The 25,167-nt window shown below is 34.1% G+C and overlaps 1 protein-coding gene across 3 annotated transcripts in view; it reads left to right on the top strand.

The window, feature by feature from the left end:
• DBF4 (DBF4-CDC7 kinase regulatory subunit) overlaps positions 1 to 23,325 on the top strand; it is a 29,909-nt gene extending 6,584 nt beyond the window's left edge. The window contains exons 3-12 of one of the 3 annotated variants that reach the window (XM_025929604.2): positions 1,256 to 1,435; positions 2,881 to 2,931; positions 3,416 to 3,485; positions 3,705 to 3,781; positions 11,535 to 11,571; positions 12,840 to 12,882; positions 15,856 to 15,984; positions 16,522 to 16,633; positions 19,764 to 19,888; positions 22,124 to 23,325. In XM_025929604.2, the coding sequence (XP_025785389.1) occupies positions 1,256 to 1,435; positions 2,881 to 2,931; positions 3,416 to 3,485; positions 3,705 to 3,781; positions 11,535 to 11,571; positions 12,840 to 12,882; positions 15,856 to 15,984; positions 16,522 to 16,633; positions 19,764 to 19,888; positions 22,124 to 23,108 (1,809 nt within the window). In that variant the 3' untranslated portion in view covers positions 23,109 to 23,325. Of the gene's footprint in view, positions 1 to 1,255; positions 1,436 to 2,629; positions 2,706 to 2,880; positions 2,932 to 3,415; positions 3,486 to 3,704; positions 3,782 to 11,534; positions 11,572 to 12,836; positions 12,883 to 15,855; positions 15,985 to 16,521; positions 16,634 to 19,763; positions 19,889 to 22,123 lie in introns of those variants that run through there. The other 2 variants (XM_025929603.2, XM_086696780.1) reach the window with 2 other exon arrangements.
• The last annotated feature ends 1,842 nt before the right edge of the window (positions 23,326 to 25,167 follow it).

Raw genomic sequence — 25,167 nt, 5'->3', positions numbered from 1 at the left:
ATCCCTGGAATTAATAAATGTGAATTTCTTATTTACTAGTTGATGAAATGTTGCTCAGAAAAAAAGGAAATAGTGATTTACATCTAGCCATTGGTATAAGCAGCAGATTCTGCTTAATGCTTAGATGGAATTAATTCATGTTACATATTTTGCTGTTTTTATTGTTACTTCCATTTATGTTGTAAGATCCTATAGAAATTAGATACAGCTTTTTAAAATATTTTAGAAATTTTTCATTTATGGAAGTAGTTAATGATTGATAGTATTTATGTCTACTTTAATATTCCTGTTCTTGGATGGGAATGATCTTTGATAATGTTGACATTTGGTACCTGCATTTATAAATTCAGGCATTTAAACAGTGGTTTTCAAAAATTTTAGTAGGGTAATTGTCTTTGACCTTAGACTCAAAGGGTAAAGGTCCCCTCGTGTATGTAAAGATGTTATAACTGATTTTGAGCTGTACTGTCCAGTATGATAGCCATCTGGCACACGTGGCTATTTAAATTTAAGTAAAGTTTACAATTCTGTTGCTTGGTCACATGAGTTACATTTGTTGCGTTTTAAGTACTCAGTAGCCAAATGTGGCAAGTTGGCTACCATATTGGACAATATGCTGGTAAAGAACATTTTCATTATTGCATTAAGTTCTACTGAACTGTAGTGCTTTAGAGGATGGACCTGAGTCACAATACCTATGTTCAAGTTCTGTTATTTACTGCTGTTGTAACCTGCAGCAAGTCACTTAACTTCTCAGTTTTCTTCTCCACAAAATGTGGATATTAGCAATATTAGGACCATGGAGTTGTTGTGGATTAAACTAATTGGGATATATAAAGTACTTAAAAATAGTATCTAGCCCATGCTGGTTGTTATTGGAACTCCCATTGTACTTGCTCAGAACTCATAGTCGAAAGAACACCTTATAAAAACCCCCAATTTACAAATTAAAAAAATTTTTTAATGTGTTATTTTTTGAGAGAGATAAAAGAGTGTGAGCAGGGGAGAGGCAGAGAGAGGGAGACACAGAATCCAAAGCAGGCTTCAGACTCTCACCTGTCAGCACAGAGCCCAATGTGGGGCTGGAACCCATCAGTCATGAGATCATAACCTGAGCCAGTTGGACCCTTAACTGACTAAGCCATCAGGCGGCCCTACAAATTATTACAACGTATCAAATTTGCATTTTATACTAAAAATATGAAACAGTCTATGGTTTGTATGGCTTATTTGAAAATACTTTGGTTTCCTTTAGCGAGTTGAAGAATTTCTCAGCAAAGATATCAGTTACCTTATTTCAAATAAAAAGGAAGCTAAATTTGCACAAACGTTGGGAAGAATTTCTCCTGTACCAAGTCCAGAATCTGCATATACTGCAGAAACCACCTCACCTCATCCCAGCCATGATGGAAGTTCTTTTAAATCTCCAGATTCAGTAAGTATCTTACATTCACAAAGGCCATAGCTGGAGGATCTCATGATTTTCAAGAGACTGACAGTCGAGTTCACTTAGGTAGAATATCTACATTGTGTGTGGCTTTCCAGTCATTTTTTTTTTTAATGTTTATTTTTGAGAGAGAGATAGAGTACTAGTGGGGGAGGGACAGAGAGAGGGAGACAGAGCATCCAAAGCAGGCTACAAGCTCTCAGCACAGAGCCCCAACATAGGGCTTGAACCCACAAACTGCGAGATCATGACCTGAGCTGAAGTCAGTCGCCTAACCGACTGAGTCACCCAGGCACCCCAATAAAGTTACTGTCTTAAAGTATGGTGATTTTTCTCCTAATACTTATGCAATCATGCTCGGCTAAAATAATAGCTTTGCATTTGGGGATGACTTTTATTTTGAAGAGTAATTTACAACTAAAAGTAACAGTAGATCATTATTTAAAGAAGAAATGGAAACTTTTTGTTTGCTTCACAACGTTAGTAAGCAAACAAAGATTCTGTAGGCCAAATCCGGCCTGCCACTTGTTTTTTACAGCTTATGAGCATGGTTTTTATATCTTTAAATGCTTGGGCAAAAATCTAAAGAATATTTTGTGACAAATTTAAATTCAGATGTCATTGTACATAAAGTTTTATTGAAATACAACCAGTCCTGTTTGTTTACAAATTGAGTTTCCTATATAGGAAGTATTGGATAATTGGGGCAGATACTATATGGCCTGTAGAGCCTAAAACATGTACGATTTGGCCCTTTACAGAAAAAGTTTGCCAGTCTCTGTTTTAGTTATTTAGTTATCTCTAGTACTCTGTTGACAGTAAGTTTGAAGATTATAGTCAAGGATAAATTGTGGAAGGAGAAAAAACAAATACAAAGAAGGGGAAAAATTCCAGGAAGGCTCATGCATTTTTTCACTTTAATGCTTTTTTGCAGGAATGAGATTATATACTAGCGAATGGTTCCAAATGAACTGTTGCTCATAGCATTTCAATTGCATCTCCAATATTTAAAATGTGAAATACCATGTAAAGGCAACATATACAATTGATATTCTTAGATCTTCATTTGAATAGGGAATTAGAATCTAAACTTAGTTTTTAATTATAGACAATTTCAGAAGAATCTAGCTATTTTATTTTTAATGTTTAATAGAATTTACTACAAAACTAACCTATGGTCTCATTTAATTGTTTAAATGAAAAGAAAGCAAACTTTAATAGATCTTATTCCCAAGACTCTAAGGAACTCACTTTTACTGTACATTTATTGTGTTGATAGTCTGTAATACTTGTACAGATACCTTTCATTTATTTTTGATATTTTATTATTAAAATTTATAAATTGTATCTATTTATTTTAGCTATTTTTAAATTTTTTCCCAATGAGGCATTATGTTATAATGTTTAACGTTTGATCTCTGGTCTTTTTATAGGTGTGTTTGAGCAGAGGAAAATTATTAGTTGAAAAAGCTATCAAGGACCATGTAAGTATGAAATTTAAAAACTGACAGTATTTATTCTGTTATTAAAAATTCAAGTGGAAACGGAGATGTTCCCCAAATCTTCCTTTCCTAATTTTAAGTAGGAAAAGCGTAAATATCAGCGTGTATCTTGTTTTACAAAGAACAGAATCTACTTTTCATGAAGAAACATCTCCATCTTGTGGCCTTTTAAAATATTACTGCAGACGTATGAAGCTTATGGCATTTTTGTATTTTTAAATGAAATTTCTTGAAACTGTTAATTGGAAGGCTACAGTGGGATTAATTGTGAAGTATATGGGAATATATTAAACAGGGTTGATTTTAGAAATCGCAAAATAAAAACTGGTGTACTCTTTGCCCTTGTAACTGTGTATGTTACTAAATACCCACCTCAGTGACATTAACCCTCAAATAATTTTTAAAATTTAGCTCATTTAAGTTAGTAATTTTCTAGAAAAACTATCAAACCTTTTTTATTTTACAGGATTTTATTCCTTCAAATAGTATATTATCAAATGCCTTATCATGGGGAGTAAAAATTCTTCATATTGATGGTAAGGATTTTATCAATTTTTTGACAATATCTGTTAAAAGTATTAATTTGTACCCCTTGGTTCCTAACTTTAGGTAGGGAGTATTCTGATAGCAAGAGGTCCTATAATGACCTATAATGATTTAGGTGAAAGAATTACCTAAATCTAGTAGTAAGAAAATAGCAGTGCTTAACTCTAAAGATGAAAATGCTAATCTTAAACTTTTTTTTTTTAATGAAGACATTAGATACTACATTGAACAAAAGAAAAAAGAATTATATTTACTCAAGAAATCAAGCACTTCTGTAAGAGATGTGGTATGTTATTTTCCTTAATTTTTAAACTAATCACAGTGATCAAGGTTGGTTTTTATTTATCTATAAATTATTCTTGCCAAGTAGAAAATATTACTTGCCAGCAAAGGTAAGCTTTTGTACTGTTTCCATCTTTCTGTTATTTGAATAAGGTATTATGTATCATTTAACTTTAGGATTACTCCTGAGGTAAAAGTTGTTCCTGGGAGGCTGACATAGTTGTATTTATTTTTGGTTGCTTCTTTGGCTGCTGTTGCTTTTTATTAGATACTCTTGTTCAGTTCTGAAGGAAAACATAATTAGCTTATTGCAGGAGAAGCTTCTAATATATATAATTTATTTCTTTGGTGAACATAAATAGGAAATGTGTTTAGTTTTCAACTGCTCTAGATAGCATTATGACAAAATCTTGTTATGCACTGTGGCTTTCTGGCCTGAATTCACAATATTTGCTAATTGAGTGCATTAGGCATTGCAGTGTTAGACCTAATGTTTCCGTATCTTGTGTCTTCCCTTTTCAAAAACTAGCTTCCTCCTTAGAGCCTTTATACCAAATCAGGGCTTTTCCATCCTTTAACATAAGTATAATAAAACTTACCTCTTTTGATCTCTATCCTTCCCTGATAACCATCCAGTCTTTTTATCATCTAAACTCAAATCTCCACTTTCATACTTCCCATTCACTCTTTAGCCTGTGAAGTATAAAACTCCGGACTGATTTGGCAAATGGAGTTAACGCTTTGTTTATTTATTTTTGAGAGAGAGACATACACAGAGCTGTTAACACAGAGCCTGACGTGGGGTTTGAACCCACAAGGTGTGAGATCATGACTTGAGCTGAAGTCATACGCTTAACTAGCTGAGCCACCCAGGCACCCCTGGAGTTAACACTTTTTAAAACCAGTCATATTGGTTCTGTGAGCTTTTGTTCATCTCCTTTTTAGTTTACCTGTTTGCTTCTGGAACTTATCATCTCTCATTTTTCTCACAGTTCTCATACCAGTGTATTCTTTTGTGATCTGCTTTTTCTTCATCAATCCTTAAATGATTAAAATATAAAAGGAAAATTTTATAGAAGAGTATATGTATAAACACATGTAGGCATAAATAGGCTGGCATGTTAGGGAAATTTTCTGAAATCAAATGCACCTTGATTTTTGTGTGGGAGAATGATAAATGATGAAGCAGGAAAAATTACGAAGTTCAGATAGGACCTTGCACATTGTATAAAGGAGTTAGAGTTTATTTGGAAAGGTTTGGAAAATTACTGAGATTATTAATAGGAGAGTAACCTAGTTGAATAGATACGAAAGGTCTGGTTGCCAGTAAAGCATGTTTGCTGGTAATAGTGACATTGGGACAGTGACTTTTAAACTCTTCTGAACACAGTTTTCAATAAGAAACATATTTTACATCATGAGTATTCTATATATGCATGTTATGTGCAAAGATACCTAAAGTCTTAATGAATTTTATATTTTTAATAAGTTTACATTTGTATAAGATAGGAACAACTTGCAGAAAGTAACAGATAGTTTACTTAATACTTAATGCTTTGAATGTCTTATTTACAAGTGATAAAACAAACCTCCAAATGGCTATTTCCAAATTTTAAAAAATTATGGGTAAATATACCTTAATTGAAATATGCTAAATAGCATTAAGCTACCTTTAGTGTTCTTTACAGAGTTTTTGGATGGTATATAGAAACAAATACGAAAATGTAAACTCACAAGGACATTATGGTCTCTAAATACACAAACATATTTCTGTCTACATGCAGTGTATTTAAGTACATATCTGAAACAAGTTTCATGAAATAGTATTTACCCTTAATGTGATTTATGCCAGTATTTCAATAGTATTGTATTTTCGTTTGTAAAAAATACTAGTCACAACTCTTAAGTTGATATTAACCTGCTAATAGGTCATGGTTCATAGTTTAAAAAGTATTCAGGGATATTTTGTTTACACTTACAACCCTCAGTATTCAACAGATATTCAGTCCTGTTATGGGCCCGGCACTAGGGGTTGTTGCCCTGGTGAAACAAGAAAAACAATGAAAGTGTGATAAAATAGCTGTGAAACAGATCTTTTCTCAAAACAAAAAGGAAAAGAATACCAAATTTATCTGTAGTCCAGGATGTATACTTGTCAGGGATTGATTGATTGATTGTATGTATGTAAGAAATTTTGTTTGTATATGAGAAGAAAATGTTTCTGGAAAATTTGGCTTCCCAAGTACTAAAGTTGAATGAATGCATTTTGCTCCACTATTTAAAGTGCTTAGAGTTTTTTTTCTTTTCTCGGTTTACTTGAAATTTTGGGGAGTGTGTGTGTGTGTGTGTACATGTACATATACACATACATATGTACATGAGGAATATTGGTCTTTTTCTGTTTTGATGTCTTTGGTTTTAGCGTCAGGGTAATTCTCTCCTCAAATGCTGGGATGTATTTCCACTTTTATTTTCTAGATGGGTTTTCGTAGAGTCAGTTTTATTTATTAAATGTTTGGTAGAATTTACTAGTAAGGTTATCTAGGTCTGGAATTTTCTTTTGAAAATCACCAACTATGAATTCAATTTCTTTATTAGATAAAAGAAATTCAGGTTATTTCTTCTTGAGTGTATTTTGGTGTTTGGAATTTGTACTTCCTGTCTAAGCTGTCAAATTGATGGCAAAGGTGTTTGTAATATTCCCTAATTAAGCTTTTAATGTCTATGGAGTCTGAATGAGGTTTCGTCTTTCATTCCTGAGATCATTATTACATTTTTTCTTCATCAGGATAGAGTTTTATCAATTTTACTAATCTTTTCAAAGAACTAGCTTTGCTGTAAATTTTTTTGAGCTCTGCTTTACTGCATTCCCACGCAATTTATATAGAGCTTTATATACATATATATGGGGGTGTGTGCATATGTGTATATAATATATATGTTTATGATATGCATCAAATATGTATAATATATATGGTATTTATGGATATAGTATACATACAGACACTGTTTTGGAGCAGCTGTAGGTTCATAGTAAATTTGAGTAGTAGGCAGATATTCCCACATACCCCTTGCCTCTCAGTATACACACAGCCTCCCCCGCTATCAACATCCTGCACTACAGTGGTACATTGATTATAAATTGATGAATCTTTATTGATAAGTCATCATCACTTAAAGTCCATAGTTTACGTTAGGGTTCATTCACTCTTGATGTACATTCTGTAGGTTTGCACAAATGAATAGTGACATGTATCTTCCATCACAGTATCATACAGAGTAGTTTCTCTAAAAATCCTCCATCTATTCATCTCTCTCTCCCTCCTCGTAACTACTGATCCTTTTTCCATAGTTTGGCTTTTTCCAGAATGTCATATTTGGTATCATATAGTATGTAGCCTTTTCAGATTGGCTTCTTCAGTTAGTGATAGGCTTTTAAAGTTTCTCCATGTCTTTTCATGACTTGATAGCTTTTTTATTTTAATTGCTGAATAATTCCATTGCCTGGATTTGCAACTTTACTCATTCACCTTCTGAAAGACATCTTGGTTGCCATGTGCAGGGTTTTGTTTGGACCGTAGTTTTCAACTCATTTGGATAAATACCAAGGAGTATAATTGCTGGATTAGATTGTAAGAGTATGTTGAATTTGGTAAGAAGCTGCCAAACTGTCTTCCAAAAGGATTCTACCATTTTACATTTCCACTAGCAATGAATGATTGCTGTTTTAATTCTTTTATGGTCAGAACACCCACTTTGTGTGATTTCAGTTCTTTCAAGTTTGTCAAGGTTTGTATCATTGTCCAGAATATAGTCTCTTAATGCAAGTTCCATGTGCACTTAAAAAGTGTATATTCTGCAATTAATAGATGGAATGTTCTTTTTTTTTTTTTTTTAAGTTTATTTATTTTGTGAGGGGCAGAGAGAGAGGAGACAGAATCCCAAGCAGTATCTGTGCTGTCAGTGCAGAGCCTGACATGGGGCTCAAACCTACAAACTGGCTCAGACCTCCAGACCATGAGATCATGACCTGAGCTAAAACCAAGAGTTGATGCTTAACCAGCTGAGCCACACAGGCCACCCCAATAGGTGGAATATTCTTTAGATGTCAAGTAGGTCAAATTGTATAGGTTTTCTGTATCCATACTGATTTTTTGTCTTATTCTAGCCATTACTGAAAGTGAGAGGAGTACCGAAGTTGCCAAGTATAATGTGAATTTGTGTATTTTTCCTTCCAGTTCTGTCACAATTTTTGACTCATGTATTTTGAGTCTTCTTAGATGTATACACGTATATTATTCTTATGTTTTCTTTGTGAATTAATCTTATCATATGTCCCTCTGTCCCTATTAGTAAGTAACCTTATTGTCATATAATGTCCCTGTGTCTCTGTTAGTATTTCATGTTCTGAAGTCTCTGTGTCTGAAACACTATTGCCACTTTTTTCCTTTTTTTATTACTATTAATTTTTTTTAACATTTATTTTAGAGCAAGAAGGAGACAGTAAGAACGGGGGAGGGACAGAGTAAGAGGGAGGCACAGAATCTGAAGCAGGCTGCAGGCTCTGAGCTTTCAGCAAGAGCTTGATGTGGAGCTCTATCCCATGATCCGCAAGATCATGACCTGAGCAGAAGTCAGACACTTAACTGAGCTACCCAGGTGTCTCCAGCTTCCTTTTGATTAGTGTTTGCATGCTCTTTTTTATTCCTTCTCCATTTACATATCTGTGTGTTTTTTAAATGCGTTTCTAATAGATATTTGGAACTTGTCTTTTTATTAAATCTGCCAATGTCTGTCTTTTAATTGGCATGTTTTTAATGATTTCTACTTAGTAATTATCAGTATTGTTTAATTTAGGCCTAGTAAGTATACTAATGTTTTTCTCTTGGTGTTCTCTGTATTTTATTTCTCTGTTTCTCTATTTTCTGCTGCCTTTCAGATTGTTGGAAAATTTATCTCTTGGCTTTTTGACCATATCCATTTCTTTTGTTTTTGTTTTTGTTTTGTTTTTAGTTGTTGCTTAGGATTTAAACTATACCTGTGTAACTTTTCATAGTCTATTTAGAGTTAGCATTTTACCCTTCAAATAAAATGTAGAAGGCTTAAGACTTTTTGAACCCTTTTATCCTCCCAAACCAATTTTTGTGGTATATTTTGTTAGATTTGCATTTTTTGAAAAACCCACCAGTTTTACCCTTTTAGCTCGAAAAAGTCATATAGAAGAGAGTGTGAGAATGTTTTTATTTTGCTTTCATTCCTGTAAGATCTTTTCACTGGATAAAGAACTATGAATTAATTTTTTTTTTTTTTTTTTTTTAATTTCAGGGGCACCTGCGTGGCTCAGTTGGTTAAGCATCCTACTCTTGATCTCAGCTCAGGTTGTGATCTCACAGTTCGGTTTGTGAGATAAGCCCCGCTTCGGCTCTGCATTGGCAGTGTAGAGCCTGCTTGAAATTCTCTCTCTGCCCTTCCCCTGCTTGTGTGCACTTGTGCACATGGTCTCTCTCTCAAAATAAATAAACTTAAAAAAATAAATAAATAAAAATTCTTTATTTAGCACTTTTATTTTTTTTTTTTAACGTTTATTTATTTTTGAGACAGAGACAGAGCATGAACGGGGGAGGGGCAGAGAGAGAGGGAGACACAGAATCGGAAGCAGGCTCCAGGCTCTGAGCCATCGTCCCAGAGCCCGACGTGGGGCTCAAACTCACGGACCGCGGGATCATGACCTGAGCTGAAGTCGGATGCTTAACCGACTGAGCCACCCAGGCACCCCTTTATTTTAGTACTTTTACAGGTGTTCCACAACTATCTTGCTTCCACGGATTTTGATGAAAAATCTGGAGTCATTCGATTGTTGTTTTCTTATATATAATGATCATTTTTCTCTATGTACTTCCAAAATTTTTAATTTATCTTTGGTTTTCAACAGTTTGTGTTATGCCTCAGCATGGTTTACTTTGAGATGATTCTGTTTGTTGTTCACTAAGCTTCTGAAATCTATAAACTTAATGTTTGGGAAGTTTGAGCTATTTTGTTAAACTTGTTTTTCTTCATTCTGTTTCTTCTATTTCTGCATCTCCAGTAACACTAATTTTAGACCTTTTTTTGTTAATTATAGTAGAATACAAACAAGGTGTTTATTGGATCCCTGAGGGACTGTTCATTCCCCCGCCCACCTTTTTTTCCCTCTGTTCTTCTAAGGAAAGATTTTTATTGATGTCTTCCAATTCTCTGACACTTCAGTGGATCATCTGTGTTTTTAAGCCCATCCAGTTAATTCCAAATCATGTATTTTTCACTTCTACATTTGATTATTTTTAAATAGTTTGTCTTTTTGCAGAGAACTTGTATTTTCCCATTCATTTGAACTGTGTTTACCCTTAAAGTCTTTCTCTGATAATTTTGACATTGGGAACATCTTGGGGTTGGCATCTGATTGTCTTTTTCCCTCAAGAATTGATCATGTTTTTACTGATACTTAATATGTCAAATAATTTTTGATTTATATTAAATATTGCAAATTTATGTTGTATAGACTTCCAGAGCTATTACAGTACTCTGGAGAATGCTGATTTTGTTGCTGTCGTGATTGGGGGTTTTGTATGTGTGATTGTTTTAGCAAACATTTGTCAAGTTTTGTTCAAACTCAGTTCTGTCTCAATTTCTGTACATAGCACTTCCAGTCTTCGTTTTGGTTTTCAAAGATTTGTATGCAGCTGTTTGTTCTGCACATGTATCACTTATAGGTTAGTCAAAGGCTTGGGCAGTGTTTAAATCTTAGTTCTATTTTCAAAGCCTTGAAGTTAAGCCTAACACCTATTTTGGATATATATAGGTAATTAGGGATCCCTTTCTCCAACTTGCTACTTTCTGCAGTCTACCCTTCACTCTCCCAGCCTACAATGGCCCTTTCCCTTGTTCTTATGTTTAGAATGTCAGGATTTCTCAATTTTAGTTGCCTCTGGCACCTACAACTGCAGTTTGATAACTGGAATCCACCCTGAGGTAGAACTGTGGGAGAAAAGGAAAAAATAGTCCATGGATTTCCTTTGTACTCTTGGGACTACAGGAAATATGTGGTTTATATAGAAGTTTTAGCCACTGGCTCCACTAATTGCTGCCAACTCTGTGATTAGAGGTTACATTGTGAGATAAAGGGGAGGATGGGAAGTGTAGTCCCTTAAAGGTAGCCTAAGTTTTGGATTCTTTCTACAGTACGTCTGCTTTTATTTACTTTTCTGTTCTCCTGTAGTTACTTATTGTATTTTATCCAGAGTTTTACTTGTAATCAGGGGGATTGATTAACCATATTGAACATATTCCACCTTGACAGGAATTGACAGACTGTAATATTTCAATAATTCCTTTGTTCATTCTATCACAAATGTTTTGTTGAGTAAAGGCATAAAAATAACTTACAATGACTTTTAGATTATTTCATTAACTGTACCTTTTCCTCATTGGTTGATTTCTTTCTGTGAAGACAAAAACAATTATAGCTAGAATGCAAGGTATTTTGGGGGTGCATTATAAAAGTGAGCTTGTATTATGTTCACTGTTTCATGTCTTTGGTTGAGTTGATTTTTAAAAGCAAGCTTCTCCCCCCCCCACCAAAACTACAGTAATCACCCTTTTCTATTTAATACTTTCCCTGTATGATGGTCTTCAGGATAAAAAGAGCCATTGCAGTTGCCATTGTCACAGTACTTTCAAATCCAGTGTTTTCACTTTTTTTCTTTTTTTTTTCTTTTTAGGGGAAAAGAGTAGGTATTGGTACACAGAAAGCAAGAAGTAAGTATTTTGATATCCTTAAGTGTGTTGGATTTGCCTTTAGAAAATAGAACATATAAAACTCCTCTGAAAAATCATGTAAACAACACTTCAGGGAACTCGTTCAGTAGGTCTTAGCCTTTTTTAGAATATGGACACGTATGGTAGTCTGGTGAAACTTATGGACCCCTTTTCAGAATAATGTTTTTAAAAACATTTGAAAAATTATTAGATTACTGAGAAAGTCAGTAAATGAAATTCAGTTGTCAGAATATTTTGAGTTATGAAATCATGATATACTTGATTTTTTTTACACATTAAAAATGAGTTCTAGCAGTGATTCTAATTGCTATTGTAATTTTGCAGTGGTAAGCTATCAGTGGTGCTTTCGAATATCTGTAATAACTAATATGAAAGTATTTCTTTTATTCAGTATTAGAATTACAGGCACTGCTAATACCACTGTGATCCTGTTCCTTATATGCATAACTGGAGGAAATGTTAAATTTTGGTTAGAGATCAGTGAAAATAAAAGTTAAAATTTTTTCCTGTTTTAGCTCATTATTCTCCTGAATTCTATTCATAGATCTTTTGGGGGATCCCTTCAGTTTAAGAATCTCAGGATATAGACAGAACTTCTGGTATTTTGGAAATGGGCTGGTATTGTAAAATATCTCACCTGAGGCTTAAAACTTTGAGTTGAAATGAATGGATAATGGATATAGATGGTCCTCAATTTACAATGGTTTGGCTTATAATTTTCCATCTTTACAATGTTACAAAAGTAATACACATTCAGTAGACATCGTACTTCACATTTTGAATGTTGACCTTTTCCCGGGCTGGCAGTATGCCTTACAATACTCATGACGGGAAACGGCAGGGAGCTGCAGCTCCCATTCATTTACGTGGTCGTAAGGGTAAACAACCAGTATGCTTAAAACCATTCTGTTTTTCACTTTCAGTATAGTTTTCAATAAATTACATCAGATAGTCAGCATTTTATTATAAAATTGGGCTTTGGGTTAGATGATTTTGTCCAACTATAAGCTAATGTAAGTGTTCTGAGCATGCTTTAAGTTAGGCTAGGGCTAAGCTGTGATGTTTGATAGGTTAGGTGCATTTTCATCTTAAAATATTTTCAACTTAAAATGGGTTTATTGAGGTGTATCCTGATTGTAAATTGAGGACCTGTACATAGTTGGGTGGGATTTTTAGCCAGAGTATTTTTTTTTAATTTCTTGGATTTATACATATCTAATAATAATGTTTTGTTTGTTCTCAAGCAGGTAGACTTAAAAAACCTTTTGTAAAGGTGGAGGATATGAGCCAGTAAGTATCTAAGTTCAGTTAAAAGAAAAAAAGTCTAATTAAGCTATCTCCACTAATAATATTAGGTCTCTTTGTTAGAGTTATACTAATAGGCAGGTGCACAAGTTGGAGAAAGTAGTGTTAATTAATTTTTGCTCAAAAATTAAGCAATTTTTAGCTTAATTTAGTTTTAGTATGTTGTAGATGATAATTCCTTGAAATATTTGGTTTAGAGCAGTCATGAAACCAGCTCATTTTTTTAATATTTCAAATAATGATTTGCTAGCTAAATGCAGTACCTAATGATTTAGAAATACTGTTTAAAGATTGCTTCTACTTTGTGAAAAAGAAATTATTAGGTAATATTTGGAAGTACAAAATCTGAGAATAACCTTTAGTAGTTTTCTTGAACTCATTCTGAAGTTTCAAAGAGTAATCTTAATGAAGACTGTATACAAGGAAATTAATTTGACATGAGAATTAGATAACTTTTTCTTAACCTTCTAGTTACTCCTTTAGACATGTGTGATTAATTTTGGGTACTCATTGAGGTGACAAAGATGTGTTGAGTGCTTCTTTTTATGAAACGTATTACTATGAGGAAAAAAATGCAATTCAAAGTTAGGCCTAGAGAAGGCACCAGTATATGGAAAGATATCCCAAGTTCATAGATTGGAATACCTCAGACTGCCAACATGTCCGTACTGCCCAAAGCGATCTACAGATTCAGTGCAATCCCTGTCAAAATCCCAATGACGTTTTTTGCAGAAAGTGAGAAATACATCCTAAAATTCATACCAAATGGCAAGGGACCACAAACACCCAAAGCAATCTTGATAGAACAAAATTGAAGATCTAGACGTCATGATTTTGGAATTTACTAAAAGCTACAGTAATCAGAACAACTTGTTATCGACATAAAGACAGATGTGTAAACCAATGGAAAAGAATAAAGAGCTAAGAAGTAAAATCTTTACATGTGTGGGCAAATGGTTGCCAGCATTATTCAGTGGGGAAAGGACAGTCTTTAGCAAATAGTAGTGGGGAAACTACATATGCACATGCAGAAGAATGAAGTTGGACTATTAATTTATACCATACATAAAATTAAAATAGATCAAAGACTTATAACTATAAAACTCTTGGAAGAAAACAAGGGGAAAGCTTTATGACACTGGATTTTGCAATGATTTCTTGAATATGATACCAAAAGTACAAGCAACAAAAGATAAAATAAATTGGATTAGATCAAAATTATAAATTCCTGTGCACAGCAGTGAAAAGGCAAACCATGGAATGGGAGAAGATATTTTTAAATCCTTTATCTAATATAGTGTAATATGGGGGGTCGGGGTGGAGCTTGGGAAGATAGTGGAGGAGGATCCTCAACCTATCCCATGTTTACAACTAGTTAGCACTTGCATCTGAATGAATAAACCGGAGAACCATCTGAAGACTGGCAGAACAAACTTCACAACTAGATGTGGAGAAGAAGCCACATCTGAAAGATTAGAAAGGGCAGAAATGGTGATTGGGAGCTGCAGGCCCTGGCTTGGAGAGGTGAAAGCACCAGGCAGCCCACAAGGGGAGGATGAATCCCTATAATGTCTGCCTTTGAAAACCAGAATAGCTGAGTTCCCTGATTTTGTATAACCAGCAGGACTTGGATCTTAGAGATTTAAAAGTCAGCTGACTTACTAGTGAGTTGGAAGGGCATGTGATAGCTAGGTTCCTGCCCTTAAAGAGACAGCAGCCTGCGAAGAGGCAACATAGAAACTATAGTTTGCATAATGCCTGGGGCAAACAGGAGGAGCATTCGGTGATGTATGGAATTGTTGAATCACTATATTATACACCTGAAACTGATGTAATAACTATTTTAACTGTACTGGAATTAAAAACTTAATTTAAAAAATGTAATATTAAAAAGCCAACAGAAAATCAAATTATCAGATTTTAAAAATGGCACAGGACTTGATGTTTCTCCAAACAAATTGCCAACAAATACATGGAAAGATGTTCAACATCACTAATTACCAGAGAAATGCAAATCAAAACCACTATGAGATATCTATCACCGCACACCATTAGGATGGCTGTTATTAAAAACAAAATCAGAATAATAGGTATTGGCAAGGATGTGGAGGAATTGGAACCCTTGTGCACTGTTGGTGGGATTGTAAAATAGTGTGACCACTATGGAAAACAGTATGGAAGTTCTTCATAAAATTACAACTATGATATGATCTAGGAGTTTCACTTCTGGGTATATATCCAAAGGAATTGAAAGCAAGACTTGCACATTCCATGTTGGTGGTAGTACTGTTCATAGTAGCCCAGCAGCAGAAGCAATCCATATATCCATCAACCAATGAATGGATGATATGGTATATACATAAAATGGTTATTATTCAACCTTAAAAAGGGATTAGTTTTTGACACATGGATGAACTTTGAGGACATTACGCTAAGTGAAATAAGTGGAAAAATACTACATGATTCCATTTAATGAGATGTGTCAAGGGTAGGTGGGGAAGGGAGAATGAGTTACTGTTTAATGGTAGAGAATTGCTGTTTTTAAAGATGAAAAGAGTTCTAGAGATGGACAGTGTTAATGGTTGGAAAACACTGTAAATGTACTTAATGCAGCTGAAGTGTACATTTAAAAATGGGTAAAATAGGGGCACCTGGCTGGCTCAGTCAATAGAGTCTGTGACTTTTGATGTCGCTCATGAGTTTGAGCCCCATGCTGTACATAGAGATTACTTTTTAAAAAAATGGTTAAGATAGTGAGTTTTGTGTTATTTTACCATATTCTTTTTAAAATGTTTGTTTTTAAGAAAAGAATTAGGTCTAGGAATGGGGAAGGAAAGCCTAACTGATTTCTGTTATTTCAGATTCTAGATGAATTCCATGTTTTTGAAATAGAAGACTTCAGTTGTGTTTTTTTTTCACCCTAAAGAATTTCATGTATTTGTCTTTTTACTTTTTTAGACTTTATAGACCATTTTATCTTCAGCTGACCAATATGCCTTTTATAAATTATTCTATTCAGAAGCCCTCCAGTCCATTTGATGTAGATAAGCCATCTAGCATCCAGAAGCAAACGCAGGTTAAACTAAGGTTGGTTTAACCTTTAAGTGATTTTTTTCGTTTTAAGCAAATATTTAAAATAATTCATTTAGCCATGGTGGTGTGTGTGTGTGTGTGTGTGTGTGTGTGTGTGTGTGTGTGTGTGTGTGTGTGTTATGTTTGATCACTGTTACGGTTTTACCCCTTGTGTATTTTTTTTTTTTTTAATTTTTTTTTTTTTTTCAACGTTTATTTATTTTTGGGACAGAGAGAGACAGAGCATGAACGGGGGAGGGGCAGAGAGAGAGGGAGACACAGAATCGGAAACAGGCTCCAGGCTCTGAGCCATCAGCCCAGAGCCCGACGCGGGGCTCGAACTCACGGACCGCGAGATCGTGACCTGGCTGAAGTCGGACGCTTAACCGACTGCGCCACCCAGGCGCCCCTAAAAAGAAATATATTTAAAAGTATTTATTGATATAAATCTCTGGAGATTATAGCAGATTGTTTGATAGGTGAGGACGGTACACTTTATAAATTACTTCTTAATGTTCAGGAGTTAATTCTTTTACCGTATATTTCTATCAGAATCCAAACAGATGGCAATAAATGTGGAATCCCAATTCAACTCCAGTTGAAAGAGAAGAAAAAAAAAGGATACTGTGAATGTTGCTTGCAGAAATATGAAGATCTTGAAACTGTAAGTGTCATTTTATACTTAGGGGGTTGATATTTCTAAAACTATGAATATTTACTATTTAAATTTTAGCTTATTTTTCTGATTGTGGTTCATAACTTGTAAGTAGCATGTATTTCTTTTTTATAGAATTATCTTAAATTTTAAGAACCCAAAGTGGGAAAATAATATTTTGAAAAATTCATTTTTATTCATTAACTCAGCAAATATTTATTAAGTACCTGTGTTATACCAGTCACTACTCTGAGCAAATAGCATTGAACAAAAGAGACCAATTCCCTACCCTTGTGAAAATTACATTCTATGGAAGGGGGTGGGGGATAGGTAACCACTTGGTAAGAAAAGTAAAAAGAACGTGAGATCAGTGCTATGAGAAACTGTAAAGCAGGAATGGGAGTGTTGATACTTATTTAGACTACATAAGGAAAACCTAGATAACTGAATATTGAATGCAATATTGTGATTCAGTAAAGTGAAATTGAAGTAGAAACCTAGGAAGTGAGGGAACAAGACTCATGGATATTGAAATAAGCAGTGCAAAAGTGCTAAATTAAACTGATTTGATGGGATTGAAAAAAACATTAAACTGGTAGTGATGACCTAGTGGAAGTGATGTGGTCTGGTCAGATTGTGGATATATTTAAAGATGGGGTGAAGGGGATTTGCCAGTGGATTGGATGTTCAGAGTAAGAGAAGATGCTTCAACCTGAGGAATTAAAAAATGAGCATATGATTAACTAATAGGAGAATGAGAAGAAAGTAGAATTCTTTGAATTAGCAGAAAGAGAAATAGAATAATTGGAAGGGGTACGGGATGAAGATGCAGTTTGTAAAGTGATAAATAAATTAAAAAAAAAAAAAAAAAAAAAAAAACGAAAGCTTTGTTTGGATCCTGCTACCCAGCTTTGAATCCTGGCTTCCTGTTTGTGTGACCTTGGACAGTGGTGGGAGCTGTGTTTATTAAATTTTAGGTGTTATTATTTGAGTTGGTCATTTTAGTGGATATGTATGTTTGGTGTTTAGTTTGGTAGAAGGTGGTGAAAAAGTTTAAGGAGAAAGAATAATATTTATAAATATCTAAGAAATAAGCTATTTCTGTTTTTAGACTCTAAGTTGAAGTTTGATTGTTTATAACCCAAAATATATCAGTATTTTGTGTTAGTATTTTGTGTTTTATTTATGTAATAAAGGAGAAATGTAGGGTTACTTTAAAATTATTTTTTTAAATGTTTATTTTGAGAGAGAGGGGGACAGAGAAAACACTGGGTATATAGGCTTGTACATGTGCAGAGGAAGGACAGAGAGGGAGAGAGAGAATCCCAAACAGGATCCGCACTGTCAGTACAGAGCCTGATGTGGGTCTCGATCCCACGAACCTTGAGATCATGACCTGAGCCAAAGTCAAGAGCCAGACAATTTACCAACCTGAGCCACCCAGGAGCCCTAAAATTATTTTTAATCAGAAGAAGCTAAAACCATCTTAGAAATATTTCCCCTTCCCAAAAAATCATTTTGAAATTTAAGTTATAGATTGGTCCTGAAATTTTGCTTTGCTGTTATTAAAATGGAATAATCTCTAATGGATGTTTTCTTTAATACCAATTTGTGATCCTCATTTAATGTTCAAAAAATGTTAGGACTGAAAAATGAAAACCTGGTCACTGACACAAGGAAGGAAAAGTAGTAGATGTTGGGATTTATATTTTAAAATCATTTGTTATTACAGTTTTTATGTATCTGTTTCTTAGTTGCTGAGAATAAAGAAATTATTTTGTTTTTCTGAATCTTAGGTTTTAGGGATTCAGTTCCACCTGTATCAAGGCATTCATTTAGCAGATTTGATTACTGGAGATTAAGCAACAAGCAAGGCAGACATATTCCTTTCCCTTAGATAGTTTATGGTATGAGAGAGAAGATTGATACAAAACATGCCTTTGCAAGTAGGATAGTATCAAAAAAGTGAAGTATACAGTGCAATGGTAACAAATAATGAGAGGGTACTTAACACTGGATAAGGGACATAGAAAACTCTATTGAAAAAGAGACATTTAAGTCAGGACTTCAGAGAAGAGGTAGGTGGAGGTAGAGGACAGCTACATAAAAGTTGGGAGACTGTTTTCTTAATTTATTACAATTAATTTTCTTTCTCCTAAAGACATGAGTAAATGGAATCTAAACTTAAAAGTTAATGTTTCTTTTTACATTTTAATCATTTCTCATTTGTTTAACATTACTGGGCATAGATAATTTGTATGTGGGCAATTTTGCAACTTAGGAAGGAATAGTCCAGAATACTTTTGTTTCTTGTAATCGCTGGAGACTTTAGTTTTTGGAAATACAGTCAAATCATCAAAAGTTACATGAAACTAGAGAAACGGAAGTGAGGTTCTTGCACAGTCACTTGGTACAGCCTTCTAGGTGCAATTCCCTTATCAGCTGACAGAGAAATAATAGAATTAGCCTGGAGATTCCACCTATTTAGCAGAAACTTTGTTTCCTTTGAGTTTTATCCCAGTACACTGAACTTGTTTACTATTCTGCACCACACTTAAGACTGAGAATAACTGTCAACTAAACTTCAATTAAAAAAAAAAAAAGACTGAGAATATAATTTCCATATTCTCCATTATAAGCATTGGGTAATTGAGATGGTTTACTTGCTCATTCTCAAATGTGTTCCTCAATAGTGAATTCTTTCTTTTTTTGTACGTCTCAGCATTTATTTTACTTGTTTTTATAATCGCCTTTTGGATTCCTATATGTTAAACTGTAACATTTCATTCATTTAATATTTTATAGGCCCTACCATATTTACTTAGTGGTAATTGTGTAAGAATGAAATAAAATAAAGGGAAATACTGTCTTAAGAGTATTAGCACACTCTAAATGCTAAATGTTACTGTTGTATTTCTCCATCTTTATCTTCATTTTCTGATGTAGTTTATTTGTAGTTCCATTTAAACCACAAATTTATTTTACTTAACATTCTTTGAAGTTCTAGTAAAGGATATTTCTTTGGAGTAGTTATGAGAAACCTAATCTTAGGGGCATGAAAATATTAGAAAGCTTGAACAAAAAGGAATCTGTTCGTTTAAGAATATATGATTTATGTATATTTTTGTTTTTGTTTTAGCATCTTCTAAGTGAGCAACATAAAAACTTTGCACAGAGTAATCACTATCAAGTTGTTGATGATATTGTATCTAAGTTAATTTTTGACTTTGTGGAATATGAAAGAGACATGCCTAGAAATAAAAGGTAATATATCAACCTAAGTTTTAAATTTTACCAGAATATTAAGCTGTTTCATTAAACTAAAAATAAATCAGTTTTTCGTTCTTAGAAGGAATATATCTTTTCAGGATGTAAATGATTAAGAACTGATTACTTCTTTTCTCCCCACTCCCATCCCCTCTTCACTACCAAAAGTGCTTACTTTAGATTACTTTTAAGGTCTTCAAGTCTTGTTATAGTCTAGAAGGGGAGTTGGCAAACAGTAAATATTTTAGGCTTTGTGAACCATAAGATACCTATTTCAACTACTTAGCTTTGTCATTGTTCAGTGGAAGCAGCCACATCCAATATGTAAGTGAGTGGGTGTGGCTGTGTTCCAATAAAACTTTATTGAAAAATATATAAATGATAGACTAGATTTGGTCCATGTGCTATACAGTTTGTCAGTCCCTGGTCTGGGACCATAAAGTTTACCATCTTCTTGGACTAAAAGAGCTAGAATTTTTAGTTAATCTTAAGGAGTTTAAATAAACCTTCTTCTACTTCTGTTAAGTCTTTATACTTTCACTAAGTTTTTTTTTCTTATATTCTACTTGCCAATAATATTTACTAATAGTACTTAACAGAACTTTGAAATATGAATACAGTACTGTTCATTAGCAGTTTACTGCACTTTGACTAAATGATCCTGGTTAGATTATTCCCATAAATCCAAAATAAAAAGACATGCTTTCACTTGCTAAAATTTATAGTAACTCATTAGGCTATTCAGTCCTTATATCTGTTTTTAGTCTACTCTTAAGGCTTAAGGAAGATTAGAAAATATATCAAGGTACAGGTTCAGAAAATTAACTGCAAAGTCTTTTGATTATATCTAGGTAGAACAGTCTAAATTTATTTCTGTAACATTCAGAACGGTTGTTTATTATTGACTTAAGATATTTGGAGAGGAGCCATATTTTCAATTATTAAAAGTATGTGGGGAGCGCCTGGGTGGCTCAGTTGGTTGAGCCTTGACTCTTGATTTCTGCTCAGGTCATGACCTCAGGGTTGTGGGATCAAGCCCTATGTCAGCTTCTGTGCTGAGTGTGGAGCCTGCTTAAGATTCTCTGTTTTTCTCTCCCTCGCTCCCTTTGCTCTCTACTCTCTCCCTCTCCCTCCCTCCTTCTGTCCTTCTTCTCCCACCTCCCCCCCATCCCCCTGCCACTCATGCTCTCTCACTCTCTTTTAAAAAAAAAAAACTATAATTATGTGGGCTACTGTAAGAATTCAGAATTCCCTAAAAATTTAATCTGCAGCAAATTCTGAACTAGTCCTTAAATATAGACTGGTTTTTCCTTAATTATATTATCTGCATAATTTTCATCTGTGTGCACATCACCTAAACATCTCTAGACATTAAAGGAGAGAGCAGTATTGGACTAGTAATTTTACATTTTTAATACTCCATTTGTTCAAGAGGAATTCTTGAGTGAAAGTATAAACAAAATAAATATAAAATGGTCCTTGCTGGTTTTGAAAGGGCAGGCTGAATTCTATATTTCTCTGTGTTATCTGTGACATGTAGAACAGAAAACATAAGTAGTGAGCTGGTAAGTTTCTCTCTGTATATAATTTAGTAGGATTGTGTAATACAAACTAGCATACCAAGGATATTAAGAGACGCCATGAAGAGGTTTTCAGGTCAAATACATGTGTGAAACTTCAGGATTACTATTTTGTCATTTTTAGAGTATAAAGATACCAGGTTTCTGACTCCATATGTTCTTAGGTATTTTACACTTAAATATATATAAGTGGGGAATATGTTTCTGCCTTAGGTCCCAATACTCATTCCCCACATTGTTAAGTAAAATGAGGAGACAGTATTAATGTAAATGAAACCATAGAAGTTAGGATATTTTTCAGGATAATGAGAACAATATTGGGAGAAGACCCATATCTCTTTACTGTCCTCTTTCTTTGAATTATATGGTTAAAGTAGTTGTAAACATCACATTTAAGTAAGATAACTGGTTCCCTCTGGGAAGAAGGGGAAGAACATAGATGAGAAGAGGGGGTACACTAGAGTTTTCAGCTATATCAGTTTTGTTACTTTAGAGACAGCTAAAGTAAATTTGGCTAAGTGTTAAGATTTCAGTATTTTTGTATTATTGTCTAAGTTAAATAAGCTACATAAGTAGTTTTAAAAGATACTAATTTGACTTTAAACTAAGGAATTTTTATAGCAATTTAATTTTTTCTTTTTGTTTTATAAAGAATAAAATACAGTATTGGATCCCTTTCTCCTATTACTGCAAGTATCTTGAAAAGGTCTGAACCAAAAGAAAAGCTCGAATTGCAACATACTTCTCAGAAAGACTTCAAGGAAAATAATGTACAGGTAGTTGAGCAGCGTTTCCTGTATAAAGAAGTCCAGGAACCTGAACGGAAGTTTGTGTTTATTTCAGAATGCATCCCCTGCCCTTCAAGTGAATTGAGAGGACTCGATGAGAAAGCACATAGTAAATGTTCCAAGTTAAATCCAGTTGAAAATGACCTAAAACAAGATTTTACACATCTACCTCCACATAAAAATAAACAGGGATGTATTCTTGACATTTCTGAACATAAATTAATGATAAATGAAAGTGACTTAGAAGAACTAAGTGTAGATCGCTGTCCATGTAGGCTACAGACATCTGTACAAGTGTCTAACGTCAGTATGGATAATACTGCATCTCAACCAAAACAAAAGTCAGATACTGTGCTTTTTCCAGCAAAGGATGTGAAGGAAAAGGACCTTCATTCAATAGTTGGTCATGATTCTGGTCTGTTAGCAACAGACAGTTCACAGGAGCACCTAACAGTTCAGGCAAAGACTCCATCCCAAAGTCCCCCTGAGGAACCCAGTGAATGCAACTTCAACAATGTGGATAGTTTACCTTCTGGTAAGATCCATCGGAAAGTGAAAATATTATTAGGAAGAAATAAAAAAGAAAATCTGGAACCAAATGTGGAATTAGATAAGAAAAGAACTGAATTTATTACACAAGAAGGAAACAGAATTTGTAGTTCACCAGTACAATCTCTACTAGATTTGTTTCAGACTAGTGAAGAGAAGTCAGAATTTCTGGGTTTCACAAGCTACACTGAAAACAGTGGTATATGTGATGTTTTAGATATTTGGGAAGAAGAAAATTCAAATAATTTGTTGTCAGTGTTTTTCTCTTCCCCTTCAACTTCTACATTTACTGGCTTTTAGACTTGAAATAAATACCTTTCAGAAGTGATGAAGATCATATTCTTGAAAATTTTAATAATGTGTATGAGAATGCTTAGTTTATTTTCTTTTTGCCAACTTTGTTTACAGAACTAAGTGTAAATATTAACAATAAAGGCGATGTTTGCATTTTTCTACAGAATTGGATACCTTTTATAGGAAAATTGTAGAATAAACTTGTGACTTATTTTACACACTATGTTTTAAGAATTATGAATAATGTTTTATGTCACTGAACTTCAAGTGAAATTTTGGGTATATTAATATTTAGCATTATATATTTGGATAGTCTAGTTCTTTCCAAAGGCTATTAAAATAAGATTCCCATGATAACCTGAGAATATTGCTTTTAAAAACCTAATTTTCACACAAAAGGGAAAAACCGTATTAATTTCTGTGTTTGGGTTTTGGAAGTCATTATTACTTGATACTGACCTACGTGGACCCTGCTCGTGTGTTGGCACCAAGGAGTTAGGTTATTTGAAGAGATAAATAGAAGCCATAAAGGGAAAAACTTAGCCAAACTACTATATGGAATAAATTTCCCATTGTTGATTATTCACCTTTAGAAAGATTTTCTTCCAAAATGACTCATTATCCCCTAATTTGGTATCAGGAAATGAAAGAGGGAGGATGGCATTGAACTATAAATAAAAGTATTGAAGCATTGTGAAGATTGCCTTTGATTGGGCACTTAGCAACTCAACAATTGAGGGGGAAAAATGGTCAAATACAAGAAAAATTTCAACCATTCAATCTTTAGATGGTAGAGGCGTTTGCCTTTGAGTGTGTTCTTCCAGGAGAGGCATTTACAGCTAATGACATTTTCACAATAAAAGTTGGTGCCATTGAATATTTTTGAATATATTGTCATTAAAAATTAACTTTGATTACCAGTCTTAATTATTTGAAACCCTGTAGGGTTCCTAGTGTATTTGTTTATATGTTCTGATGTGTGTGTTTTGACTGTGTGGAAAGTGTCAGTGAGAAATAGTAGCTTTTCATCACCTTTTTGGTCCTTCTGGTACCTTAAGTAAGTAGGATCACTGAAATACTCTTTTACAGTGCATTCATGCAAACCTTGTTTTCATTGTAAATTACTATAGCATTTTCTGTCACAAATGCATGTGTGTGTATGTAAATCTATGTCAGATTTTATAGATAGCCTTCTAAAAACCTAGATGAAACTTGGGAAATTATTTGTAGGAGTTATTTTTTTCTCTTAATTTTCCAAATAATTAAAAGGTATTTAAACTTGCTCTATGATCCTTAGACTTTAGAGTGATAGTCGCTTCAATTTGCAGTGGCCCTGTTTGCCTTAGTTGTATCTGATAAGGAGTAAAAGACTCGAACTGAACCCTTCCAGTAGTTAAAAGTGTTAAACTTTATTTTGATACCATTTTTGAACTATTATTTTGAACACTGGGCTTTAAGATACTGTCCTCCAAGATCTTCATAATGAGTATGTCAGGTTTTAAGAAATGCTCAAATTCTGTGTGTGGGTAGCAGGACCACCACATAGAATTTGTGTGAGCTGGGCAGTGCAGATGGGTGCCCAACCAAGGGGAGGGTGGCAGGTAGTAATTGAGCCTCCAGTATGCGGTAAGTAGTGCGTATGAGGTAGCAGCCATGTAGAAGTATGAATACTTTCTCTCTTAACTTTTACCGAGGCATGGTCACCTGGCCAAGGTGCCTTTGCGGTTGTGTTAACTATGGTTTGGTTCCCAGATTTGTTCACAAAAAGACACTTAATTTTTAATGTAGCAAGCCATCTTAAGAAGGAAGCTTCAAATCCTCAGCAGGGTAGATAGAAAACTTGGTTTGCTTGATAAAAAGTGACAGCCTCCGCCAAAAGCATCTAGACAAACAAATCCCAGCAAGTACATGGTAAGTTTAATTCTTTGACAACAAGAGCATTGAAGTGGAAAGGTGTGAAGGGAAAAAAAAGGCACCCTAATTAATTTTAGCTGTGGGCAACAGTGCAGCTTTCAAAGTTGGTGGCTCTTTTTCTAGGAGTAACTAGAAACAGCAGCAGTAAAGA

Source organism: Puma concolor, chromosome A2 (assembly GCF_028749965.1).
Source record: "Puma concolor isolate L17-30 chromosome A2, mPumCon1.1.hap2, whole genome shotgun sequence".
Taxonomy (NCBI): domain Eukaryota; kingdom Metazoa; phylum Chordata; class Mammalia; order Carnivora; family Felidae; genus Puma; species Puma concolor.
The sequence above is the reverse complement of the archived record's forward strand: the minus strand, read 5'-3'. Positions and strand labels throughout refer to the sequence as shown.